The 21,087-nt window shown below is 47.4% G+C and overlaps 1 protein-coding gene across 1 annotated transcript in view; it reads left to right on the forward strand.

The window, feature by feature from the left end:
• PRKCA (protein kinase C alpha) overlaps positions 1-21,087 on the forward strand; it is a 509,502-nt gene that overhangs the window by 419,794 nt on the left and 68,621 nt on the right. Inside the window, exons 9-11 of the mRNA XM_032178546.2 lie at positions 14,025-14,162; positions 16,849-17,022; positions 20,083-20,174. Of these exons, the coding sequence (XP_032034437.1) occupies positions 14,025-14,162; positions 16,849-17,022; positions 20,083-20,174 (404 nt within the window). The remainder of the gene's footprint in view (positions 1-14,024; positions 14,163-16,848; positions 17,023-20,082; positions 20,175-21,087) is intronic.

A 21,087-nucleotide genomic window follows, 5' to 3' on the forward strand; every position in this document is an offset into this window, starting at 1 on the left:
CCAGGCGCGGTGGCTCACGCATGTAATCCCAGCACTTTGGGAGGCCGAGGAGGGTGGATCACGAGGTCAGGAGATCGAGACCACGGTGAAACCCCGTCTCTACTAAAAAAAATACAAAAAATCAGCCGGGCGTGGTGGCGGGCGCCTGTAGTCCCAGCTACTCAGAGAGGCTGAGGCAGGAGAATGGCGTGAACCCGGGAGGCAGAGCTTGCAGTGAGCCGAGATTGTGCCATTGCACTCCAGCCTGGGCGACAAAGCGAGACCCCGTCTCAAGAAAGGAAAAAAAAAAGAAATTCCAACTGTGAATTTAGACACACAACCCAAAAGAAACCAAGAGCCTGCCTTCAGGAATTAGGCTGCCTTGACTCTAGGCTTCTTCCTCTTCTCTTTGACTTTTCATGGTGAGATTAAAATGTCTGTCCTTGTGCAGCTGGGCACAAGTGTACTTGTTTGTGATCTCCCCAAAAAGGTCACAAACAAGTAATTAATATTTCATTCATCCAGGAATATATCCTGGGGACTTCAAGGATGCACACAGATTTAGACTACAAAATTGTTCATCTGCATGTTATTGAAAACAGAACTAGGAAAAACCTAGGTGTCTAACAATAAGGAATGGTTACATCAGCTACAGTAGAGCTGTGTAGTGGGATATGATGCAGTCACTCACATCACGTGGCAGAAGAGTGCTTATAACAAGAAGTTCACAATAAGCAAAGGGGAGAAGCAGGTTACAAACAATCTGATTCTATCTGTATCACATAGGAAATCATGAAAAGAAAGGATTAGGAAAATGTCCACCAGAATGTTATTAATGATTACCTCTGGGTGATAAAATTATAGGATTTTAGTATATATGCTGCCAAAGTGAGTATAAAATTTTAGATGTTTTAGGCCAGCTGTGGTGGCTCACACCTGCAATCCCAGCACTTTGGGAGGCCGAGGTGGGTGGATCACTTGAGGTCAGGACTTCGAGACCAGCCTGGCCAACATGGTGAAACCCCATCTCTACTAAAAATACAAAAATTAGCCAGGCATGGTGACATGTTCCTGTAATCCCAGCTACTGAGGAGGCTGAGGTACGAGAATCGCTTGAACCCAGGAGGCGGAGGTTGCAGCAAGCCGAGATCACACCACTGCACTCCAGTCTGGATGACAGAGCAAGACTCCGTCTCAAAAATAAAAATAAATTAAAAATAAAATTATAAATATTTTAAATTTTGTTCTCTTTTTTCTGGCGTGTATCCATGCCTGTTAAATTTTCTAAAATGAGCAGGTATACTTTTATAACAAGAGGCAGCCTTGCTGTAGAAATTATTTTAAAGCAACATTTCTGCCTCTTAAAAATGTTATATGAAAAGCTTCCTTCCCCATATACTCTACTCATTGCTTCTGCAAATATTTGAGGACCACCGTGCCCCAGACACCATCCTAGGCACTGGAGCTGTGCCAGGGAACAAAACAGATGAGCTGTCCTTGCTCATCCCAGTGGCCAAAGAAAGTAACAAACAAACAGAGAAATACAGAATCGGTAATGAGAAGAGAGGGAGGGAGTATGCATTGCGGAAGCCGGTGCAGGGACAATGTCAGAAGGAGTAGGGAGCCTCGGGGTTAAAGCATCCTTTGAGCAGAGATAGAAAGGAGTCCCCTGCCTATCTGGGTCAGAGGAAGTGCCCAACTGCAAAGGCCCTCAGGTGGCAGCATGCTTGGCATGTCCCAGCAGATGAAGTATTGAGCCAGAGAACAGCGGACATTTTATTTACTCTAACTGTGATACCCAGGAAGCTGTCATGCCCATTAAGTAGCATCATTTTAACCTGTTGCCCCATTACCAAGTAGAAGATAATAGATATCATGACTTGGAGCTTATTAGAAATACACAGGCCATATTCCGCTAACGACACCGTGAAAACCCTCAGTTCCTTTGTGGCTTTCTGTTTCCGAAACACTTGATCTCTCTTAACTAACGTTGCAGTGGGTGCAGGTAAAGGCATTACCTTAGAGGTATGATGCTGTGCTGGGCATCCTTGCTTATATATGGCATGGCTATTTCTGTGAACCATGCCCTGTTACATGGAATAGCAATGAATTACCATCAGTGTTGTTTTGCCACTGTTGTTCAGATTAGCCATGAATACAGAGGACTTTCATCGTTGTACAAAAAATGGTAGGAGAAATCCACAATTATTCATTTGTTCCTATAGTTGGTCATTGTTGGCCTGTCCGTGGAATCTTAGAAGTAGAAAGAAGCTTCTGTTGTCAAGTTCATCTCTTCACACGTTGCAACTGTCTTTGATAAGTATATTAATCAAAGCCTTATTTTCGAGAATGCTAAGAGATCATGTATTTTTGAAGACATATTTACAAAATAGGTGAGAATGAACACATTTAAAGTGGAATGTAGTTACGGGGCCGAGGTGGGGGGATCATGAGGTCAGAGTCGAGACCTTCTGGTAACATGGTGAAACCCCATCTCTATAAAATACAAAAAATTACTGTAGTCCCAGCTACTCAGGAGGCTGAGGCAGGAGAATGGCGTCAACCTGGAGGCGGAGTTTGCAGTGAGCCGAGATAGGGCCACTGCACTCCAGCCTGGGCAACAGAGCAAGATTCCGTCTCAAAAAAAAAAGAATGGCTACTCCATAGGCAGAGCAACCCCCAAGGGCTGCTGGTTGGCTATTTTTATGGTTATTTCTTGATCATATGCTTTAAAAGGTGTGGATGATTCATGAGTTTTCTGGGAAAGGGGCAGGCAATTCCCAGCACTGAGGATTCCTTCCCTTTTTAGACCATATGGGGTAACCGCTGGATGTTACCATGGCATTTATAGACTGTCATGGCACTAGTGGGCGTGTCTTTTAGCATGCTAATGTTTATAATTAGCATATATGAGCAGCAAGGAGGCCAGAGGTCGCTTTCCTCGCCATCTTGATTTTGGTAGGTTTTGGCTGGCTTCATTACTGCATCCTGTTTTATCGTCAGGGTCTTTATGGTCTGTACCTTCTGAGAACAGTCCTGCTGACCTCTTGTTTTATCCTGTGACTAAGAATGCCTGACCTCCCAGGAGTGCAAATGCAGCCCAACAGGTCTCACCTCATTTTACCCAGCCGCTATTCAAGATGGAGTTGCTCTGGTTTCAACGCCTCTGACAATTAGACATTAAACAGTACTTCAGAGGCTGCCCGGAAGTTCTATGATTATGAGATGGACCCACCGGGAGCCCTGGAGTTATGGTTCAGATTCTGACTCTTAACTGTAGATGAATCTTTGGACCTGTATTCATACTGGAGATAAATCAGCACCTGTTGTAAGAATTTCTGGGCAGAGGGCTATTGTATTAGAGGTCAGAAATTTCTATTTTTATGATCTGTCTGATTTTCCACATAGTGTATATTCATTATATAAAACTCAAACATAGCAGAGTATCTATGGTATTAAGTTAAACCCTTTGAAATTACTGTTAAGGTGGGTCAGACTGTCACAGCTCAGCAGCTGCAAACTTTTAACCTGTTAGAAAATGAACGTCTCCAGCCATCCAGCCCCTCATAGATACACAACGTAAGTCATTTGTTGCCACCACCTCTCAATTTTAATTTGAAAAAAACCCTAATAGGGAGCTGAATATGGAGAGCTTCTCACATTACACACGGATAGCTTCACACACAGATGTTTTTACACATGTACCATAACCCCCATGTAGGCGAATTTGGGTTGCAATATTCAGATTCATTTTGTGTGATTTGCCTTACAGAATGCCACTGCAGGAGCCCTTTGAATTGTTAATAGCTTCAATGATTGCAAACTATTGCGACTTTTCAAGAATGTATCTGTGGTATACAGTGAGACGTGTCAGTCATCAGTAAATTTTCAAATGAGGAAGGAACACTGCCTGGTCTCACAGCCTGGTCTTTCAAGTGGCATCACAATGCCAAACTTGAACCAAATGCGAATATGCCAATTTTTGAGGAACCTAAAAATCCTGGATTCTGGGTTGTTGAATCATAGCCAATAAACTGTGAGGTGCTTTAGTCCCATTTTGAAAAAAAGAGCATGCTACAGCTTCTGCATTTAATGTCACTTCATTCTATTTATAACATTACATATTGTAGTTCCCATTTTTATTTCCTTTTAAAAATTTGTGCCATTTTATTAAGTCAGGGTCTTTTCCTGCTGCTGTCTTAACCCAGCCCCCTTAAGGGCTTCAGTAGGCTTTCTGGAAATCAGGGTGGACAGCTAGAGCCAAGACCCATTGCCTCTTGTGCCCCCCTTAGGAGGGTGTGGGAGCCCACAGGGATGTGCCTCAACCTCACAACAGGTCATAAGCTCCTGCAAAGCCCATTTGTAGCCTCATACATCTCTGTAGGTCACAGGGTTTCTGGTCTGTGAGTTAGCCCACAGAACTCTAGCCCAGGCAGCATGCAGTTGCTCATTGAATCCCAGAGGCCTTCAGTGTACAGTCACGGAGCAGGTGCATGCCAGAAGCTTGAAGGAAAGTGCAGTCTCCTGGACTTTGTCTCCTTTCTGGGTCAGAGCAAAGAAGACCAGGGTAACGCTGGGTGCGGTGGCTCCTGCCTGTAATCCCAACACTTTGGAAGGCTGAGGCAGGTGGATCACCTGAGATCAGGAGTTCAAGACTAGCCTAGCCAACGTGGTAAAACCCATCTCTACTAAAAATACAAAAATTAGCCAGGCATGGTGGCATGCGCCTGTAATCCCAGCTACTCGGGAGGCTGAGGCAGGAGAATCGCTTGAACCCAGGAGGTGGAGGTTGCAGTGAGCCAAGATCATGCCACTACACTCCAGCCTGGTGGACAGAGTGAGACTCCGTCTCAAAAAAAAAAAAAAAGAAGATGACGACCAGGGTGGAGGGAATAAAGCATGAGATGCTACACTAGAGTCCTTTTGCAAAGGATACCTTATTTCACCTTCGGTGCAGTCCAGAGAGATAGCCCAGCATAGCCCAGGGACACAGTCTTCTTACTACTATATTACAGATAAGGAACCCGGGGCTCAGAGAGGCAGTGTCATTTGTCCAGAGTCACATAGCAAAAATGGGTAAGATTAAGATTTGATCCGAGCTCTTTGGAATCCAAGTTCAGGGCTCTTTCCAGAGTTGCCCACTGGTTTTATATAATAACTGAAGATTGTGGATGGTGGAAAGGGTCTCAGAGACGAGTGAATTTGACAGGGATGTTGGAACTTGGAGAAATGTCCCAACTGTCTTAGATCAGCATTTCTCAATCTTAAATGTGCACAGGACCCACCCAAAGATTTTCTTTAAAATGCATGTTTGGACTTAGTAGATCTGGGGTGGGGCCGAAGAGTCTGCATTTCTGCCAAGCCTCTAGCTGATGCTGCTGGTCCTAGGACCAGTGCCCAGCTACTCGGGAGGCTGAGGCAGGAGAATGACGTGAACCTGGGAGGCGGAGGTTGCGATGAGCCAAGATCGCGCCACTGCACTCCAGCCTGGGCGACAGAGCGAGACTCCATCTCAAAAAAAAAAAAAAAAAAAAGAACTGAACAAACATCATCAGAGCTGAAAGGGGATTCCTCCTGGTGCAGGGGTGGAAGACAGTTTCACAGGAGGATGGCAGTACTGAGAGCCATGGGGGTCTCCAGCCTGTTGACTGCTGCTCAGAGCCTGGTCCCCCACCACTTTCTTAACCTAACTTGGAAATGAGTGAGATGGACTCAAGATTTGGGACACATCAGCAGGAGCATTTCTAATGAGTCAATATCTGCTTGAGGTCAGCAGCCCAGTGCATGCTCTGCTCTGAGCATTCATTCATCTTCAGGGGACATTCTGCGTTTCTGCATTTCATCCTCTGCATTCAGAATTTTCCATTTGCTCCGGCCCCCAGCAGGGCATCTGGCCATGTTGGGCCATGTTTGCATTGCTGGAGTAAAGGATGCCAGCACACTTACTCTTCTACTTCCTCAGGTTTTCTGAAATCTCTGCAGTTAGGCTATTGGCTTCAGCTTTATCCCTAGACGTATATTGATTTTATTTGCACTCCTGGTGAAGTCTGAATTACAGTCATGACAACTAGAGTTATGTGAACAATATACAAGCCAGGAAGGGCAGATCTCTTAATTCTGCTGGGAGGCCAGTTGCCAAACAATCCATTAAAAAGCTCGGAGAAAGAAAAATGGTCAGCTCAGGGCTCACTGTTGCTCTTGAGCCAGAGATCCCAGCTGGATCTTGGGCAAGCCAGACTTCTTAGCAGAGGAATAGCCCTTCAGAGAAACCCTTCCAAGGGCATGGTTTCAGCTTGCTGGCCTGGCTAACTAGTCTCGTGTGGCCTCTGGGGAGGGTCATCATGTGGCCAACCACCCTAAAGGCAGGAGAGCCCTCCCAGCACCTCTGTGGCTGTCCCAGCATGAACAGTGATTGCCTGAGAGAAAAAGTTCAGATTCTGTTTGAAGATGCAAATGCATGGAGTCCTGGGCTGCTTGTCTGCACCAGCTTACCTAACTATCAGCTGCCTTTTTATGTTAGTTTGTCATCTGGCCAACTAGTGCTGGCTACAAGTTGGCCTCTGTCAGTTCTGTCAGTCTTAGTGCTTAATGAGCACAAATGTGAATGAATGAGAGAGAGAACTCTGAGTTTTGAATGTATGTGCCTGATATAGTGCTTGGTCTCAAGATACAAACTTGAGCCAGACTTGGTCCTTACCTCCTAGGATCTCACAGGCTAGTGAGGAAGACAGATCAATAAATCCAAGAAGAAGAGGCTGGGTGTGGTGGCTCACACCTGTAATCCCAGCACTTTGCGAGGCTGGGGTGGGCGGATCACTTGAGCTCAGGAGTTTGAGACCAGCCTAGGCAACATGATGAAACCCCATGTCTACAAAAAAAAAAAAAAATTAGCTGGGTGTGGTGATGTATGCTTGTAGTCCCAGCTACTCAGGAGGCTGAGATGGGAGGATCACTTGAGCCCAGGAGGTTGAGGTTGCAGTGAGCCATGATTATGCTACTGCACTCCAGCCTGGGCAACAGTGAGACCCCGTCTAGAAAAAAAAAAAAAAATTCCAAGAAGAAATGTGTGTGTTAGGTTCCCCAGAATCTGACGCAGCCCCACGGTTTTCAGAAGTTCATTCCTGAAGGAATCCCAGGAGACATGGGTGGGGAGTAGAGATGGGAGCCAGGGAAGGGGAGGACCCAGCCAAGGGTGTGTTCTCAAGCTGGTGACCACTGTGGGCAGCTGGATCTCGGTCTTCTTGTGAGCTGGAGGAACATTCTGGAACAGGCTTCCTGTTCCCATAACTCAGGCACCTCGGGCTCCCTCTGCAGGATTGGCCTGAATGGAACCCTCTGGTGTTCGCAGGTGTGCAGGACAGAAAGCTCAGGAGATATGGGTGGGGCCCTGTCTGCTGCAGGTTGGAAATTCCAGAGAAACCAAAAGGAGGCACTTGAGTTGGACTTTGAAGGTGAACAGAACAGCAAGACCCCTGCCCTCCCAGACTTGCAGTCAGGTGTCAACGGGTTCCGGGAAGAAAGCTATTGGGGAGAAGGAAGGAGTGTTGGGGTTTCGGGAAGACCACTGTGGAGGATGACTGTGAACAGCAGAAGAGGGAAGGGTGGAGCTGGCGTCTCAAGGCACGAGGCAGGTGGGAGCTTGCGGCAGGCTGGCATGGCTGGGACCGAGGCAGAGGGAGTGGTGGGAAATAAGCCCAGAGACAAGCAGAGCGAGTCTCCTCCTAGCCGTCAAAGCGCTCAGCCTTCTCTCTGTTGTGTGGGAAGCCAGTGAATCCAGGACAGCATCACTGTCTTTTTTTTTTTTTTTTTTTTTTTTTTCGAGACAGGGTCTCACTCTATCACCCAGGCTGGAGGGCAGTGGCACAATCTCGGCTCACGGCAACCTTCGCCTCCTGGGTTTAAGCGATTCTCCCACCTCAGCCTCCCAAGGTAGCTGGGACTACAGGCGCCTACCACCACGCTGGCTAATTTTTGTACTTTTTTGGTAGAGATGGGGTTTCACCATGTTGGCTAGGCTGGTCTTGAACTCCTGACCTCAGGTGATCCACCTGCTTTGGCCTCCCAAAGTGCTGGGATTACAGGCGTGAGCCACCGTGCATGGCTCCTGCTGTCATTTTAGCAGTAGCCCGCCAGCGAGAGCAACGGGACATCTTTGGGGAGGGGTTTTGATGCCGGTGGGCTAGGGGAAGTCCCGAAACGCTGGTGGGACCTCGAACTTAGCCGGTGTCCAGGCTCTTGATACTGCCATAGGAAGGAATTCAAGGATGAGTCAGAAGATAGTGAAAATATGGAGATTTATTGCAAAGTGACCAGTACACACTCAAGAAAGGGAAAGGCAGGCATACTCCAGAGAGAGTGGCGTGCAAGGGGGTTTGGGCCCTGCTACCTTTATGGGCTTCTTTAAGGGGTGGAATATTCCTGAAGATTCCCAGAAAAAGGTGGAGATTTCTCAGAAATGTGGTGCCACCTGTTTTTGCACTAAATATTGGTGTTCCTGGAATGACCATGGCACTGGCGGGTAGAGGATTGAGGATGTTAATGAGCGGACAGTGAGGTCCCAGGTGAAGCTGGGTCAAATCCAGCACCATGTTGGGTCCAGTTGGTCTTAGCCAGCTTGGCCCACATCCTGATGTTTAGGGTCTTGTGGGCCCCTAGCTTACGCAGTTATTTCAACTTTTTTTTTTTCTTTTTTGCTAGTCCTGTGAAACTGCTGCCTGGAATTTTCTGTTCTCCTGCTACCACCTTGTATTATTCCTGTTTCAGTTTTCTTGAAGTAATAGCAGTTGAGCTGGGACCTGAAGGAGTGGGAGAGGTCAGCCAGGCTAGGGGTGGAGGAGAAACGGCAGGCCAGGGAAGACTGGGTCTTCAGGAAGACGGAGGTGCTGACCAAAGGTCTGGAGGTCAAGCCTCACACTGCATTTGATCTTGCCCTGGCGCCCCTGCCCACCTGGAAGTCCTATATGGTTCTTTGTCCCCTTGCCCTCAGGCATCCCCCGCCCCCAGTGACGTAGCTGCTCAGATATCCACTGGCTGTCTCCCTCAACCCCAGCATTGATTAGACCCAGATTGAAAGTGGGACTTGCTCAAAGCCAGGCCCAGACCCCTGAGGTTGCCATACTGTGGAGTTTCCTACCTTAAAAGAGCTGCTTTCGAAAACTCAGCATTGGATGGCTCTGTGTCCTTTGGCAGCAAGGCCTGCAGGTGGCAGCGTGGAGATGGCTCAGGAAGTGTGTTCTGTAGTGGGAACAGAAGTGCTGCTCTTGATGGGAGCAAGGGCATGAAGATGCTGGGTCTGCTCTGATCTCAGGGCTGGCTGAGGCTGGGGAGAAATCCATTCCGACCTTCTGGGCCAGGCCACTGAGAAGCCACCTCTCTGATATGGATGTGGTCAGCCTGCCCTGGACCCCACACACCGGTCTGTCTCCTTCCCAACCAGCTGCCTGCTCTACCAGCCTCCAGAAACTCAGCTCTGCTTCTGGCTGAAAAGAATCTGCCCAGACAGAGCAGAAGCCTATGGCGTCCTCTGCCCAGCTTCACCTTGTGTGAGCAGGTGTCTCCTTTGTGGATGTTCCTCTCAAACCTGGTGACTGATTTGAGACCTGAGGCCAAGGTCATATTGCAAATAAGTTCAGAAGTACTTGAATATAAAAATGCTTCTGTCAGCCTTTAGCCTGACTGTGGGCAATGTCTCATGCTTATAACCAGACTAAGATGATAACATGAAACTCACAAGGCCGTCGTTAGGTTATGTCTGCAGTGAGGCGGTAGATGGCAATGTGTGTGAAAAGGTCCCCTGCCGGCCGGGCGTGGTGTCTCACGCTTGTAATCCCAGCACTTTGGGAGGCCGAGGCGGGCGGATCACGAGGTCAGGAGATCGAGACCACGGTGAAACTCCGTCTCTACTAAAAATACAAAAAAATTAGCCGGGTGTGGTGGCGGGCGCCTGTAGTCCTAGCTACTCGGAGAGGCTGAGGCAGGAGCATGGTGTGAACCTGGGAGGTGGAGCTTGCAGTGAGCCGAGATTGCGCCACTGCACTCCAGCCTGGGCGACAGAGCAAGACTCCATCTCAAAAAAAAAAAAAGAAAAGGTCCCCTGCCTATCTGGAGGCTCATCACTGCATCAGCCCACATCCCCTGACTGTGTTGGTGAAGTGTCAAAGGAGGAAGGAGGAATGACTGCCTGGGAATGTCAGAGGAGTCCAGCATAGCTGGGTAGAACCACGTGCTACAGTTGGAAGCTGGGCATTCATTGGTAGTATGAATAGCAACTTCACTTAGGTGAAAGTGGTTTTCAACAGTTTCAAGCACCTCAGATCAGCAAGTCAGTTGTGTTTGGGTGTTTTCAGGTGTTATTGTGAATCCTGAGAAAATACAATTAATCTATGCCTCTTTCTGATAACTTTTTTCTTATTCTAAGTCAGAAGTGCAGAGCAGGGTGGCATAGTCGGTATTCTCATCTCAAATTTGCACTTCCTATCTATTCTTTTAAATTTAGACACAGCCGGTCGGGTGCGGTGGCTCACGCCTGTAATACCAGCACTTTGGGAGGCCGAGATGGATGGATCAGGAGTTTGAGACCAGCCTGGCCAACACAGCAAAACCCCATATCTACTAAAAATACAAAAAAATTAGCTTGGCTTGGTGGCGTGCACCTGTAATCCCAGCTACTTGGGAGGCTGAGGCAGGAGAATCGCTTGAACCCAGGAGGCAGAGGTTGCAGTGAGCTGGGATTGCGCCACTGCACTCCAGCCTGGGCAACAAGAGCGAAACTCTGTCTCAAAAAAATAAAAATTAAAAATTAAATGTAGACACAGCCTAGGAAGTTTCTCAACTTAGAATCGTTGCTGGGGCCAGTGTTTAGAGGACTGGGCTGGCCCTGCCGAAGTGGGCAGGCCAGTATGTGTAGCATCACAGTTCCTGTTTTATCTTTATGGGCCTTCTACGTTTCCAGTGGCCCCAAATTCACAGGTGTTTCCACTACATGCTGCCAACAGAGGTGGAACTCAACTGTGTTCCACACTTTCAGTCTGGAAGCAAAAATATCAGGGCCATCTCTCCCTCATGTTTTAATGTCTCTGGTCAAATGGGGGCACTCAACTCATCAGAGCATGTTCACAAGCCCTGAGACTTCATCCCTGTATGAACGAGTTATTCTTTTTTTTTTTTTGAGACAGAGTCTTGCTCTGTAGCCCCGGCTGGAGTGCAGTGGCACAATCTCACCCACTGCTGCCTCCGCCTCCCGGGTCCTGGTTCAAGCAATTTTCCTGCCTCAGCCTCCCGAGTAGCTGGGATTACAGGCACGTGGCACCATGCCCAGCTAATTTTTGTATTTTTTTAGTAGAGACGGGGTTTCACCATGTTGGCCAGGCTTGTCTTGAATTCCTGACCTGGTGATCCACCTACCTCGGCCTCCCAAAGTGCTGGGATTACAGGTGTGAGCCACCATGCCTGGCCACGAGCAAGTTATTCTTATCGGAGAAAAGCATCGCCAAACAACACAGCATCTGATACGCACATTTGGGCTTCAGTTCTGTATTTGTTCAGCCAGAGAGCTGAGTGCATGTCCTATGCCAAGTACTGTTACAGTTGGGAATCTGGACACAGCTGGCAGTGTCACAGGGTGAACCCCAAAACGGGTTCAGCCTAAGAGGCCACATGGGTTCTTGGCTTTGGGCAGGAGGGAATTCAAGAGCAAACCTACAGAGTAAAGTGAAAGCAAGTTTATTAAGAAAGAAAGTAAAGGAATAAGAGGGTGGCTACTGCATAGGCAGAGCGGCCCTGCAGGCTGCTGATTGGCTATTTTTGTGGTTATTTCTTGATCAAATGCTAAATGAGGGGTGGATTATTCATGAGTTTTCTGGGAAAGGGGCAAGAATTCCTGGAACTGAGGATTCCCCTTTCACACCATGTAGGGTAACTTCCACATGTTGCCATGACATTTGTAAACTGTCTTGGTGCTGGCGGGAGTTTCCTATAGCATGCCAATGTATTATAATTAGCATACGATGAGCAGCCCGGAGACCTGAGATTGCTTTCATTGTCTTGTTGGTTTTGGTGGGTTTTGGCTGGCTTCTTTACCACAGACTGTTTTATTAGGGGTTCTTTGTGACCTGTATCTTGTGAAACCAGTCCTGCTGAATTCCTGTATCAGCAGGGACTCCTCCTGCAAATGCAGAGGCTCCCCAAGAGAGCACAAGGGGGCTCAATCAGTACTTGTGGGATGAAGTCATGGTGGTGCTCCAAGAGGGACGATGGATGATTCCTCGGAAGCCTTCTCTGCTGCTGATCCATAGTAGAGCCCCTTGAGTGCCTTCCTTAACCTCCTTCACCATCATCTTGGTAACCACCAAGGTGTTGACTGGAATGAGTTCCTGGCAAGAGCTCCAGAGCTCAGGTCTGCTGCACTAGGGAGGGAGGTGCACCTTCTCATTAAGAATGGGCAGGGCACGGTGGCTCATGCCTATAATCCCAGCACTTTGGGAGGCCGAGGCAGGTGGATCACCTGAGGTCAGGAGTTTGAGACCAGGCTGCCTAACATGGCGAAACCCCGTCTCTACTAAAAATGCAAAAAATTAGGCGTGGTGGTGAATCCTAGCTACTCAAGAGGCTGAGGCAGGAGAATCGCTTGAACCTGGGAGGCAGAAGTTGCAGTGAGCCGAGATTGCACCACTGCACTGCGCTCCAGCCTGGGCAACGAGCAAAACTCCGTCTCAAAAAAAAAAAAAAAAGAATGCATCCAAGGCAAGAATCATTGCCCTAGAGCTCAGGGATGTGGCTGTGGAGGTCTAGCCAGGGGCCAGGGTCCTGGACCTGTCAGCAGCTTCTTACAACCAGCTCCTCCCCGTCAGGCAGATGTTCAAAATTCAGTCTTGTGCCGGGAGACTTGGCCCACTCCAGGCCTCTCCAGGGCTCTTTTGGCAACAGTGAGACATCCCGTGGGTTTATTTACCTTCCTTTTTCTGCTGAGCCCTTTTACCTTTTGCCTTTGACATAGATTCTGAGGCCCTGGTGAGAGTCGTGAGGGCAGGGCCCCCTCTAGAGCTTCTAAAAACTTCTTTGGTAGTTCGCCCGCCAGGCATTGACCAGATATTCTTCAGTCACAAAGGGCATCTTGTGCTCCTTTCTTTTCTTTTCTTTTCTTTTCTTTTTTTTTTTTTTTGAGACAGAGTCTTGCTCTGTCTCCCAGGCTGGAGTGCAGTGGCACAATCTCAGCTCACTGCAACCTCTGCCCTCCGGTTCAAGCGATTCTCCTGCCTCAGCCTCCCAAGTAGCTGCGATTACAGGCACGCACCACCATGCCCAGCTGATTTTTGTATTTTCGGTAGAGACGGGGTTTCACCATCTTGGCCAGGCTGGTCTCAAACTCCAGACCTCAGGTGATCCACCCGCCTCAGCCTCCCAAAGTGCTGGCATCTCTTCTTATGCACATCACCATGTCTTTTTGTGAGTTCAACTCTTGATTTAAAGGGAAAAAAAAAATCCCAAAAAAAAAAAAAAACAAACCCAACCCCTGTTCTTACTGTGCATTTGGAAATAGCAGTGAATCATCCCGACGGCTTTGCCATTTTAAGCAGTTCCTCTCCAGAGAACATTTTCCTCCCTTTTGGTGTGGGTACAAGTTTTCCTTTATGCAGATTAATTTTAAATTGGAAAATCTACAAATATGAAAAGCATCAGTACACAGTTTATTTCCTTTATTATGTTCATGGACCCGAAGCACTCTTTTTCCCAAGAAGTCAACCTTGACATACTAGAATTACAACCAACCATGCCTACATGGATCCCCACGCCATCAGTTCTAGGTTGACTATGTAAAGAGTTGTCTCTTAATAGGGAGAGCAGTTTTCTGCTACTTTGCAGACCTTCCCCGTAGGGTGAGTGTAGCTGCTGATATCTGAACAGACACTCAATCCTCACCCTTTGTGCCTTTTCTCACCCCATCCCACCTCCAAGCAAACATTAAACTCAGTTACAACGTGGTGGTTTCTGTCACTCTTTCCCCAGAAAAATGACCCACATGTTTCCCATTTGTGCTTGTTATTTAGAAAGCCAAACTTGGCCCTGCTGGCAACAAAGTCATCAGTCCCTCTGAAGACAGGAAACAACCTTCCAACAACCTTGACCGAGTGAAACTCACGGACTTCAATTTCCTCATGGTGTTGGGGAAGGGGAGTTTTGGAAAGGTAAGAGGACAGTCATCTGCAAATTGCAGGGGCTTCTGCAGAGTATGTCAAATCAGTTTTGTTCTCCCCGCAGTTTGCAGAATAGCACATTAGATTTCCCCGTGATTCGAGGTCAGGAGATCGAGACCATCCTGGCTAACATGGTGAAACCCCGTCTCTACTAAAAATACAAAAAATTAGCTGGGCGTGGTGGTGGGCGCCTGTAGTCCCAGCTACTTGGGAGGCTGAGGCAGGAGAATGGCGTGAACCTGGGAGGCGGAGCTTGCAGTGAGCTGAGATCACACCACTGCACTCCAGCCTGGGAGACAGAGTGAGACTCTGTCTCAAAAAAAAAAAAAAAGATTTCCCTGTGATTTGTACAGTCGTCCAGAAGACCACCAGGATGGCTGAATGGTAGAAAGGAGAGGTTTATTGGTGATAGCAGTTTGCAAACCTGGAAAAGAAAGTCTGTGGTGTGAAATGAAGGTGCCCTCTCTTTGAGGAGAGAAAGGGCAGGTTAGGTTTTATGCCTCACAGGGTCCATGTTACACAGTAGAGTCATCCATATTCAACAGGTTTGGGGGGAAAGCTATACTTATCTGTGCGGGAAGCCTTGCACAGGCACAATGGATGAACATCTATGTAACATGCATCTCATGTTCACTTTGGGGTGGGGACTTAGCATTAAAATGAGGTGGAATTTGCCTAGGCACGGTGGCTTATGCCTGTAATCCCAGCACTTTGGGAGGCCAAGGCAGGTGGACCACTTGAGGTCAGGAGTTTGAGACCAGCCTGGCAAAAATGGTGAAACCCCATCTCTACTAAAAATACAAAAATTAGCTGGGTGTGGTGATGTGCACCTGTGATCCCAGCTACTCGGGAAGCTGAGGCAGGAGAATCGCTGGAACCTGGGAGGTGGAGGTTGCAGTGAGCCAAGATCATGCCACTGCACTCCAGCCTGGGCAACAGAGGGAGATGCCGTCTTAAATAAATAAATAAATAAATGAATGAATGAATGAATGAATGAATGAATGAATGAGGAAGTTGGCTCTTTAGATCAAAAGGTGAACCACAGGACCCAAAAACAGTTTGTGTGCAGGCCTGTAAGCTGCTGAAACTGGCTTAAGGTCTGCAGTTGCATCACAGAAAAGAATGTTTGTAAGGCCAGTCCTCTGTCCAGTTTGAGTCATAGTGATCTGAGTTGTCAATCAAAGTTAGGAGGGGCCTGACAGCTCGTACTGCTAGGGAGTTTAGCGAGAGTGGCTTATCTTGTAGCCGTAGGGATTTAGAAATTTGCCATGCCAGCTGGGCCCTGAATCCTCAACCCATAGATAACTATTTCCTTAACTTTAATGTTACCAAAAAGGGGTCCTGATCCAGACCCCAAGAGGAAGGTTCTTGGACCTCAAGCAAGAAAGAATTCGGAGCGAGTCCACAGAATAAAGTGAAAGTCAGTTTGTTAGAGAAGTAAAGAAATGAAAGAACAGCTACTCCATAGGCAGAGCAGCAGCATGGGCTGCTTGACTGAGTATACTTAGAGGTATTTCTTGATCATATGCTAAACAAGGGTTTTATTATTCATGAGTTTTCTGGGAAAGGGGTGGGCAATTCCCAGAACTGAGGGTTCCTCCATCTTGTAAACTATATAAGGTAACTTCTGGGCATTGCCATGGCATTTGTAAACTTTGGGGGCGCTGGTGGGAGTGTCTTTTCACATGCTAATAATGCATATAATGAGCAGTGAGGGTAGCCAGAGGTTATTCTCATTGCCATCTTGGATTTGGTGCATTTTGGCTGGCTTCTTTACTGCATCCTGTTTTATCAGCAGGGTCTTTCTGACCTGTGTCTTGTGATACTAGCCCTGCTGACCTCCTGTCTCATCCTGCAACTAAGAATGCCCGACCTCCTGCGAATGCGGCCCAGCAGATCTCAGCCTTAGTTTTCCCATCCCTTATTCAAGATGGAGTTGCTCTGGTTCAAATGCCTCTGACATTAGGGTCCATCTTAGTTGATAAAGAGGCATCTATTTGGTCTCTCAGATCAGAGTGCACAGTCCTCACCTGGTTTCTACTTCCTTAAAAACAACTGCATCCAAAAAGCTATAGTGGGTTCACTGTGTGTTACTATTTCTCAGTGTTCGGAACAGAGGGGGTGCTCTGAAATGCTGGTTGATGAATAGTTTTCACAACTAAAAATTAAATGTTCACTTGTAGTAAGCAAATACAATCATTAAGAGATACTGACATGGGGTCTTCAGCAATTTGCCTTGTATCTTATTTGGTTTCTGTGGCCCCACATTTCATAGACCCAGAAACTGATTTCAAGCCTAGGTTCTTGACTTGAGAGATTATAAATGTCAGTCAGCTTTCACTCTAAGGATACTCCTGAAAAATGTGCATAATTCCAGACTAATCCTGATACAGAATGTTGAGTATTCATTTTAGCAGCCAAAATAGTGCCATCATGTGGCAGTGGCCTATACCATTTACAAATCTTGGCAGCGTTGAAGTTTCGCAAATGCTGGAGAGACTGAATTTGTAGTGATGTGTAGAATTTCCAAATTTGCACATGAAGTTTAATATTTTTATGTCCCGCATTGACAAAGGTGCACAAACTGTCACTGAGCCATCATCTGGCCTGGTTCCTTCCCTCCGCCCCCCAAGATGTGTGCTTACAAGTGTTCAGGTTGTTCTTGACGTGTTCTCAGGTGATGCTTGCTGACAGGAAGGGCACAGAAGAACTGTATGCAATCAAAATCCTAAAGAAGGATGTGGTGATTCAGGATGATGACGTGGAGTGCACCATGGTAGAAAAGCGAGTCTTGGCCCTGCTTGACAAACCCCCGTTCTTGACGCAGCTGCACTCCTGCTTCCAGACAGTGGTAAGGACCCTGGGGATCCCTGCAATGCAGCACCCAGCTCTCAGAGCTATGCCTCAGCCCAAAGGTTCTTAGCATCCTTGTTCCTTTGGAGAAGGCTGGAGAAAGGTGTGATGTGATGTCAAGCAGAGGTGACTGGGGACCACCTCTCACCTCTCTCACTGGTAGATTTGAGGCATGCCTTCTCTGTGATGTCCTCTGCTTGGCATTCATGCCATTTAATTCAGCAAACATTTCTTTTTCTTTTTCTTTCTTTTTGAGACAGGATCTCGCTCTCTTGTCCAGGCTAGAGTGCAGTGGCATGGTCATGGCCCACTGCAATCTCAAGTAGTTGAGACCACAGATGTACCCCACCACACTTAGCTAGTTTTTGTATTTTTAGTAGAGATGGGGTTTCGCCATGTTGCCCAGGCTGGTCTTAAACTCCTGAGCTCAAGCGATCCCCCTACGTTGGCCTCCTAAAGTGCTGGGATTACGGGTGTGAGCCACTGTGCCTGGCCTCAATTCAGCAAATATTTCCATGAAAGGTTTTCTTCATGCCTGGTACTGTGCTAAGACTTGGGGATACAAAAAAAAAACTCACAGTCTTGGCTTTTTTATTTTTATTTTTTGAGATGGAGTCTCGCTCTGTTCCCCAGGCTGGAGTGCAATGGTGCGATCTCTGCTCACTGCAACCTCCACCTCCCAGGCTCAAGGGATTCTCCTGCTCAGCCTCTCAAGCAGCTGAGATTACAGGTATCTGCCACCACGCCTGGCTAATTTTTGTATTTTTAGTAGAGATGGAGTTTCACCATGTTGGCCAGGCCAGTCTTGAACTTCTGACCTCATGTGATCCACCCGCCTCGGCTTCCCAAAGTGCTGGGATTACAGGCATGAGCCACCACGCCTAGCCACAGTCTTGGCTTTTTAAGACCGCTGGTTCTGCTGCCAAACATGGCATTGGAGCATAAGGAGACTTGATTTTGTAAAAGAGCATGTTCTTGTTCAATGTCACACAACAGGGATTGGAAAACTGTGGCCTGTTCTCTATGGCCCGTGAGTTTAGGAAAGGTCACAACAGGGAAATCCAAAGAGTCATATATCGTGACACGTGAAAATTAGGTGACATTCAAATTTCAGCATCCATAAACAGCTGTTTTGGGACATTGCCACACTCCTTCCTGTACCTGTCATCTACAGCTGCTTTTGCACCATGAAGGCAGAGTTGAGTCGCTGCAAGAGACACTCACAGCCTAAAATATTAATACATACTGCTGGCCCTTTATGGAAAAAGTTTGCTGAGTTATGTCATAAAGTAAAACTAAATAGAGGACAAAAAAGAACATTCCAAAGCACTAATCAGTCCGTTGCAGGGCTTGCAGGTGGCCTACAAGAAACATAGATGTGGCCGGGCACGGTGGCTCACGCCTGTAATCCCAGCACTTTGGGAGGCCGAGGTGGGCGGATCACGAGGTCAGGAGATCGAGACCATCCTGGCTAACACGGTGAAACCCTGTCTCTACTAAAAAATACAAAAAATTAGCCGGGCATGGTGGCAGGCGCCTGTAGTCCCAGCTGCTCGGAAGGCTGAGGCAGGAGAATGGCGTGAACCCAGAAGGTGGAGCTTGCAGTGAGCCGAGATCGCAGCATTGCACTCCAGCCTGGGCGACAGAGCGAGACTCCGTCTCAAAAAGAAAAAAAAGAAACATAGACTTTTAGATGGCACCATAGTGAGACATTGCCAAAGCCGGTCTTTCCACTCCTCAGAGGCTGTCCATTTTAAATATGACTCCATAATCAGTAGCTATAATTGATGCAATTATTACTATTTTCAACTGCCCATTGATCGACTGTCTTGTCTTATGCCTCTTTGAAAACTCTTGGGAGGAGCCTCTCAGTGCTTTTGGGTTTTAGAATCTCAAAATGGCTTTGCAGCCACACGGAGCCTCTGGGTGTGTAGCAGCAGCCGCGGAGTCAGGCGCCGGCCACTACGTGTCAGCCTAGCACTGGCGGCACGTTGAGCTTCCTGCTCCCAGCCATTCCCACTGACTGTGAATCAAGTCACGCCCGGGAGAGACAAGAGCAGCATGCTCGGAAGAGACAACCACGGCTCTGAATCCCAGCCCAGAGCCTGTAACCCTAGTTACCCTGATTAAGCTCTGGAAAGCTACAAAACAAAAAAATGAAGATGAAATTAAAGTTCATAACAGGAAAGCTAGAGGTTGGGGCTCCCAGGGTTGCTTCCTGGCTGTTAGCACCAGCTTCATCATTTTTTTCTCCCTGTGCAGCACTTTAATGTTTAATATCCTCTGTGAAATGGGGATGTTTTCTAGCAGAGAGCAGAGGTCATTATTTCACTGTTAAACCCCTCCATCTTCCTATCTGTCCCAGCATAATGTCCTCATGAATATGCAGATTTATTTGGGTCTATGATACATGCCCATCATGGGGCCAACACTTAGCCTACCCGTGACAGAGAAAATAGAAAAACAGTGTTTGGGCATATTACAGATGCAAAAGAACATTTGATTAGCCTATCCATTTAGAGTCCCCTGTCCCATTTCCAGTAAATATCATTGAGCATGTGTAATCCTAAGCCTGAGAGATGTGTTTTCAGGAGTATCCATTTAAACACGATACTACATTAGTATGGCACGCCTCCCAGACACTGCAAACCAGCCTTTAAACATTTTGACCATGGAGAAGCACTAGTTAAAATAAAATAATTGCCTTATGTGGATTCCTCACACCAGCCCTTCTTAGAAATTTATTATATGTATAGGAAAATAGGGAAGAATGTTCGAGGCCATTACTGTAATAGAGAGTATATGTAACAGGAAGGCACGTTGATGGAGAGCCAGTATTTCAGGGTTATGTAATGACTTTATACTTCCCAAGGCCTTCATGCAGTAGGGTTTATTACTTATTCTTTGGAAAAAAAAAGTGAAAGAGCTCTAAACTGAGCACATCTGCCCGTGCAGTCCCCATTTAACTAATGAGAAAGCAAAACACAACCTGTGAAGAGTAAAGGAAGCCGCTTGGCTGGGGAGGAGCCCTGCTCACGTGTTGAACCTTGGTCTGCAGGATCGGCTGTACTTCGTCATGGAGTATGTCAACGGTGGGGACCTCATGTACCACATTCAGCAAGTAGGAAAATTTAAGGAACCACAAGCAGTGTGAGTATTATTTTTAAAATCCCTTAATTTGAGCAACCAAGTTCTACCAACTGGAAACTTTTTTTTTTTTTCCTTGAGATGGGGGTCTCACTCTGTCACTCAGGCATTGCCTCCCAGGCTCAGGTGATTCTCCCACCTCAGCCTCCTGAGTAGCTGGGACTACAGGTGCGTACCACCACACCTGGCTAATTTTCTGTGTTTTTGGTAGAGATGGGGTTTCACCATCTTGCCCAGGCTGGTCCCGAACTCTTGAGCTCAAGCCGTGTGCCCACCTCGGCCTCCCAAAGTGCTGGGATTACAGGCGTGAGTGAGCCACCATGCCCAGCCCCAACTGGGAACTTCTGCTGGGTGAAATGAGAAAGTGGGATTCTGTCCAGTTTTAGGTTGAATGTTCTAAACATGGGAGGCAGGGGGCAGATATACTGGTATGATCCATCTAAGATGGTTCCTAAGGAGCAGTTTATTCTATTTCCAATATTTCCAATAAACTGGAAATGCTGCCATATCCCGTCATCACCCAGGTCCACCCTCATTGACGGAGTTATTCTTATCTATTGAACAAATGGTTATCACACCCCTGCTCTGCACCAGGCACTGGGGGTGTGAAAAGAATGAGGTGCTCCCTTTCCGGAGGGAGTTTACACTCCACCCTGGAGTTGGAGAAGTCACCTAACAATTAACAGTGTGTTGCTGTAACTTTAGAGACTTGCACAGGATACCAGGATACCACGTAAGCCCCTAAAAATCAGGGGGAGAGGGAAGTGCACCCCCACAAAATGACCGGCTCAGAGGTGGGGGAAGAGCCTTCCAGGAAGAGATGTGAACAGAGGCAGAAGCAAGTCCAGGGAAGCAGCCTTGCAGCTCAGCAGGTGTGGGAGATGCTGTGAGATTATTTGAGGGGTGGGGGAGGGGG

This window comes from Hylobates moloch, unplaced genomic scaffold, assembly GCF_009828535.3.
Source record: "Hylobates moloch isolate HMO894 unplaced genomic scaffold, HMol_V3 SCAFFOLD_15, whole genome shotgun sequence".
In the NCBI taxonomy this organism is placed as follows: Eukaryota; Metazoa; Chordata; class Mammalia; order Primates; family Hylobatidae; genus Hylobates; species Hylobates moloch.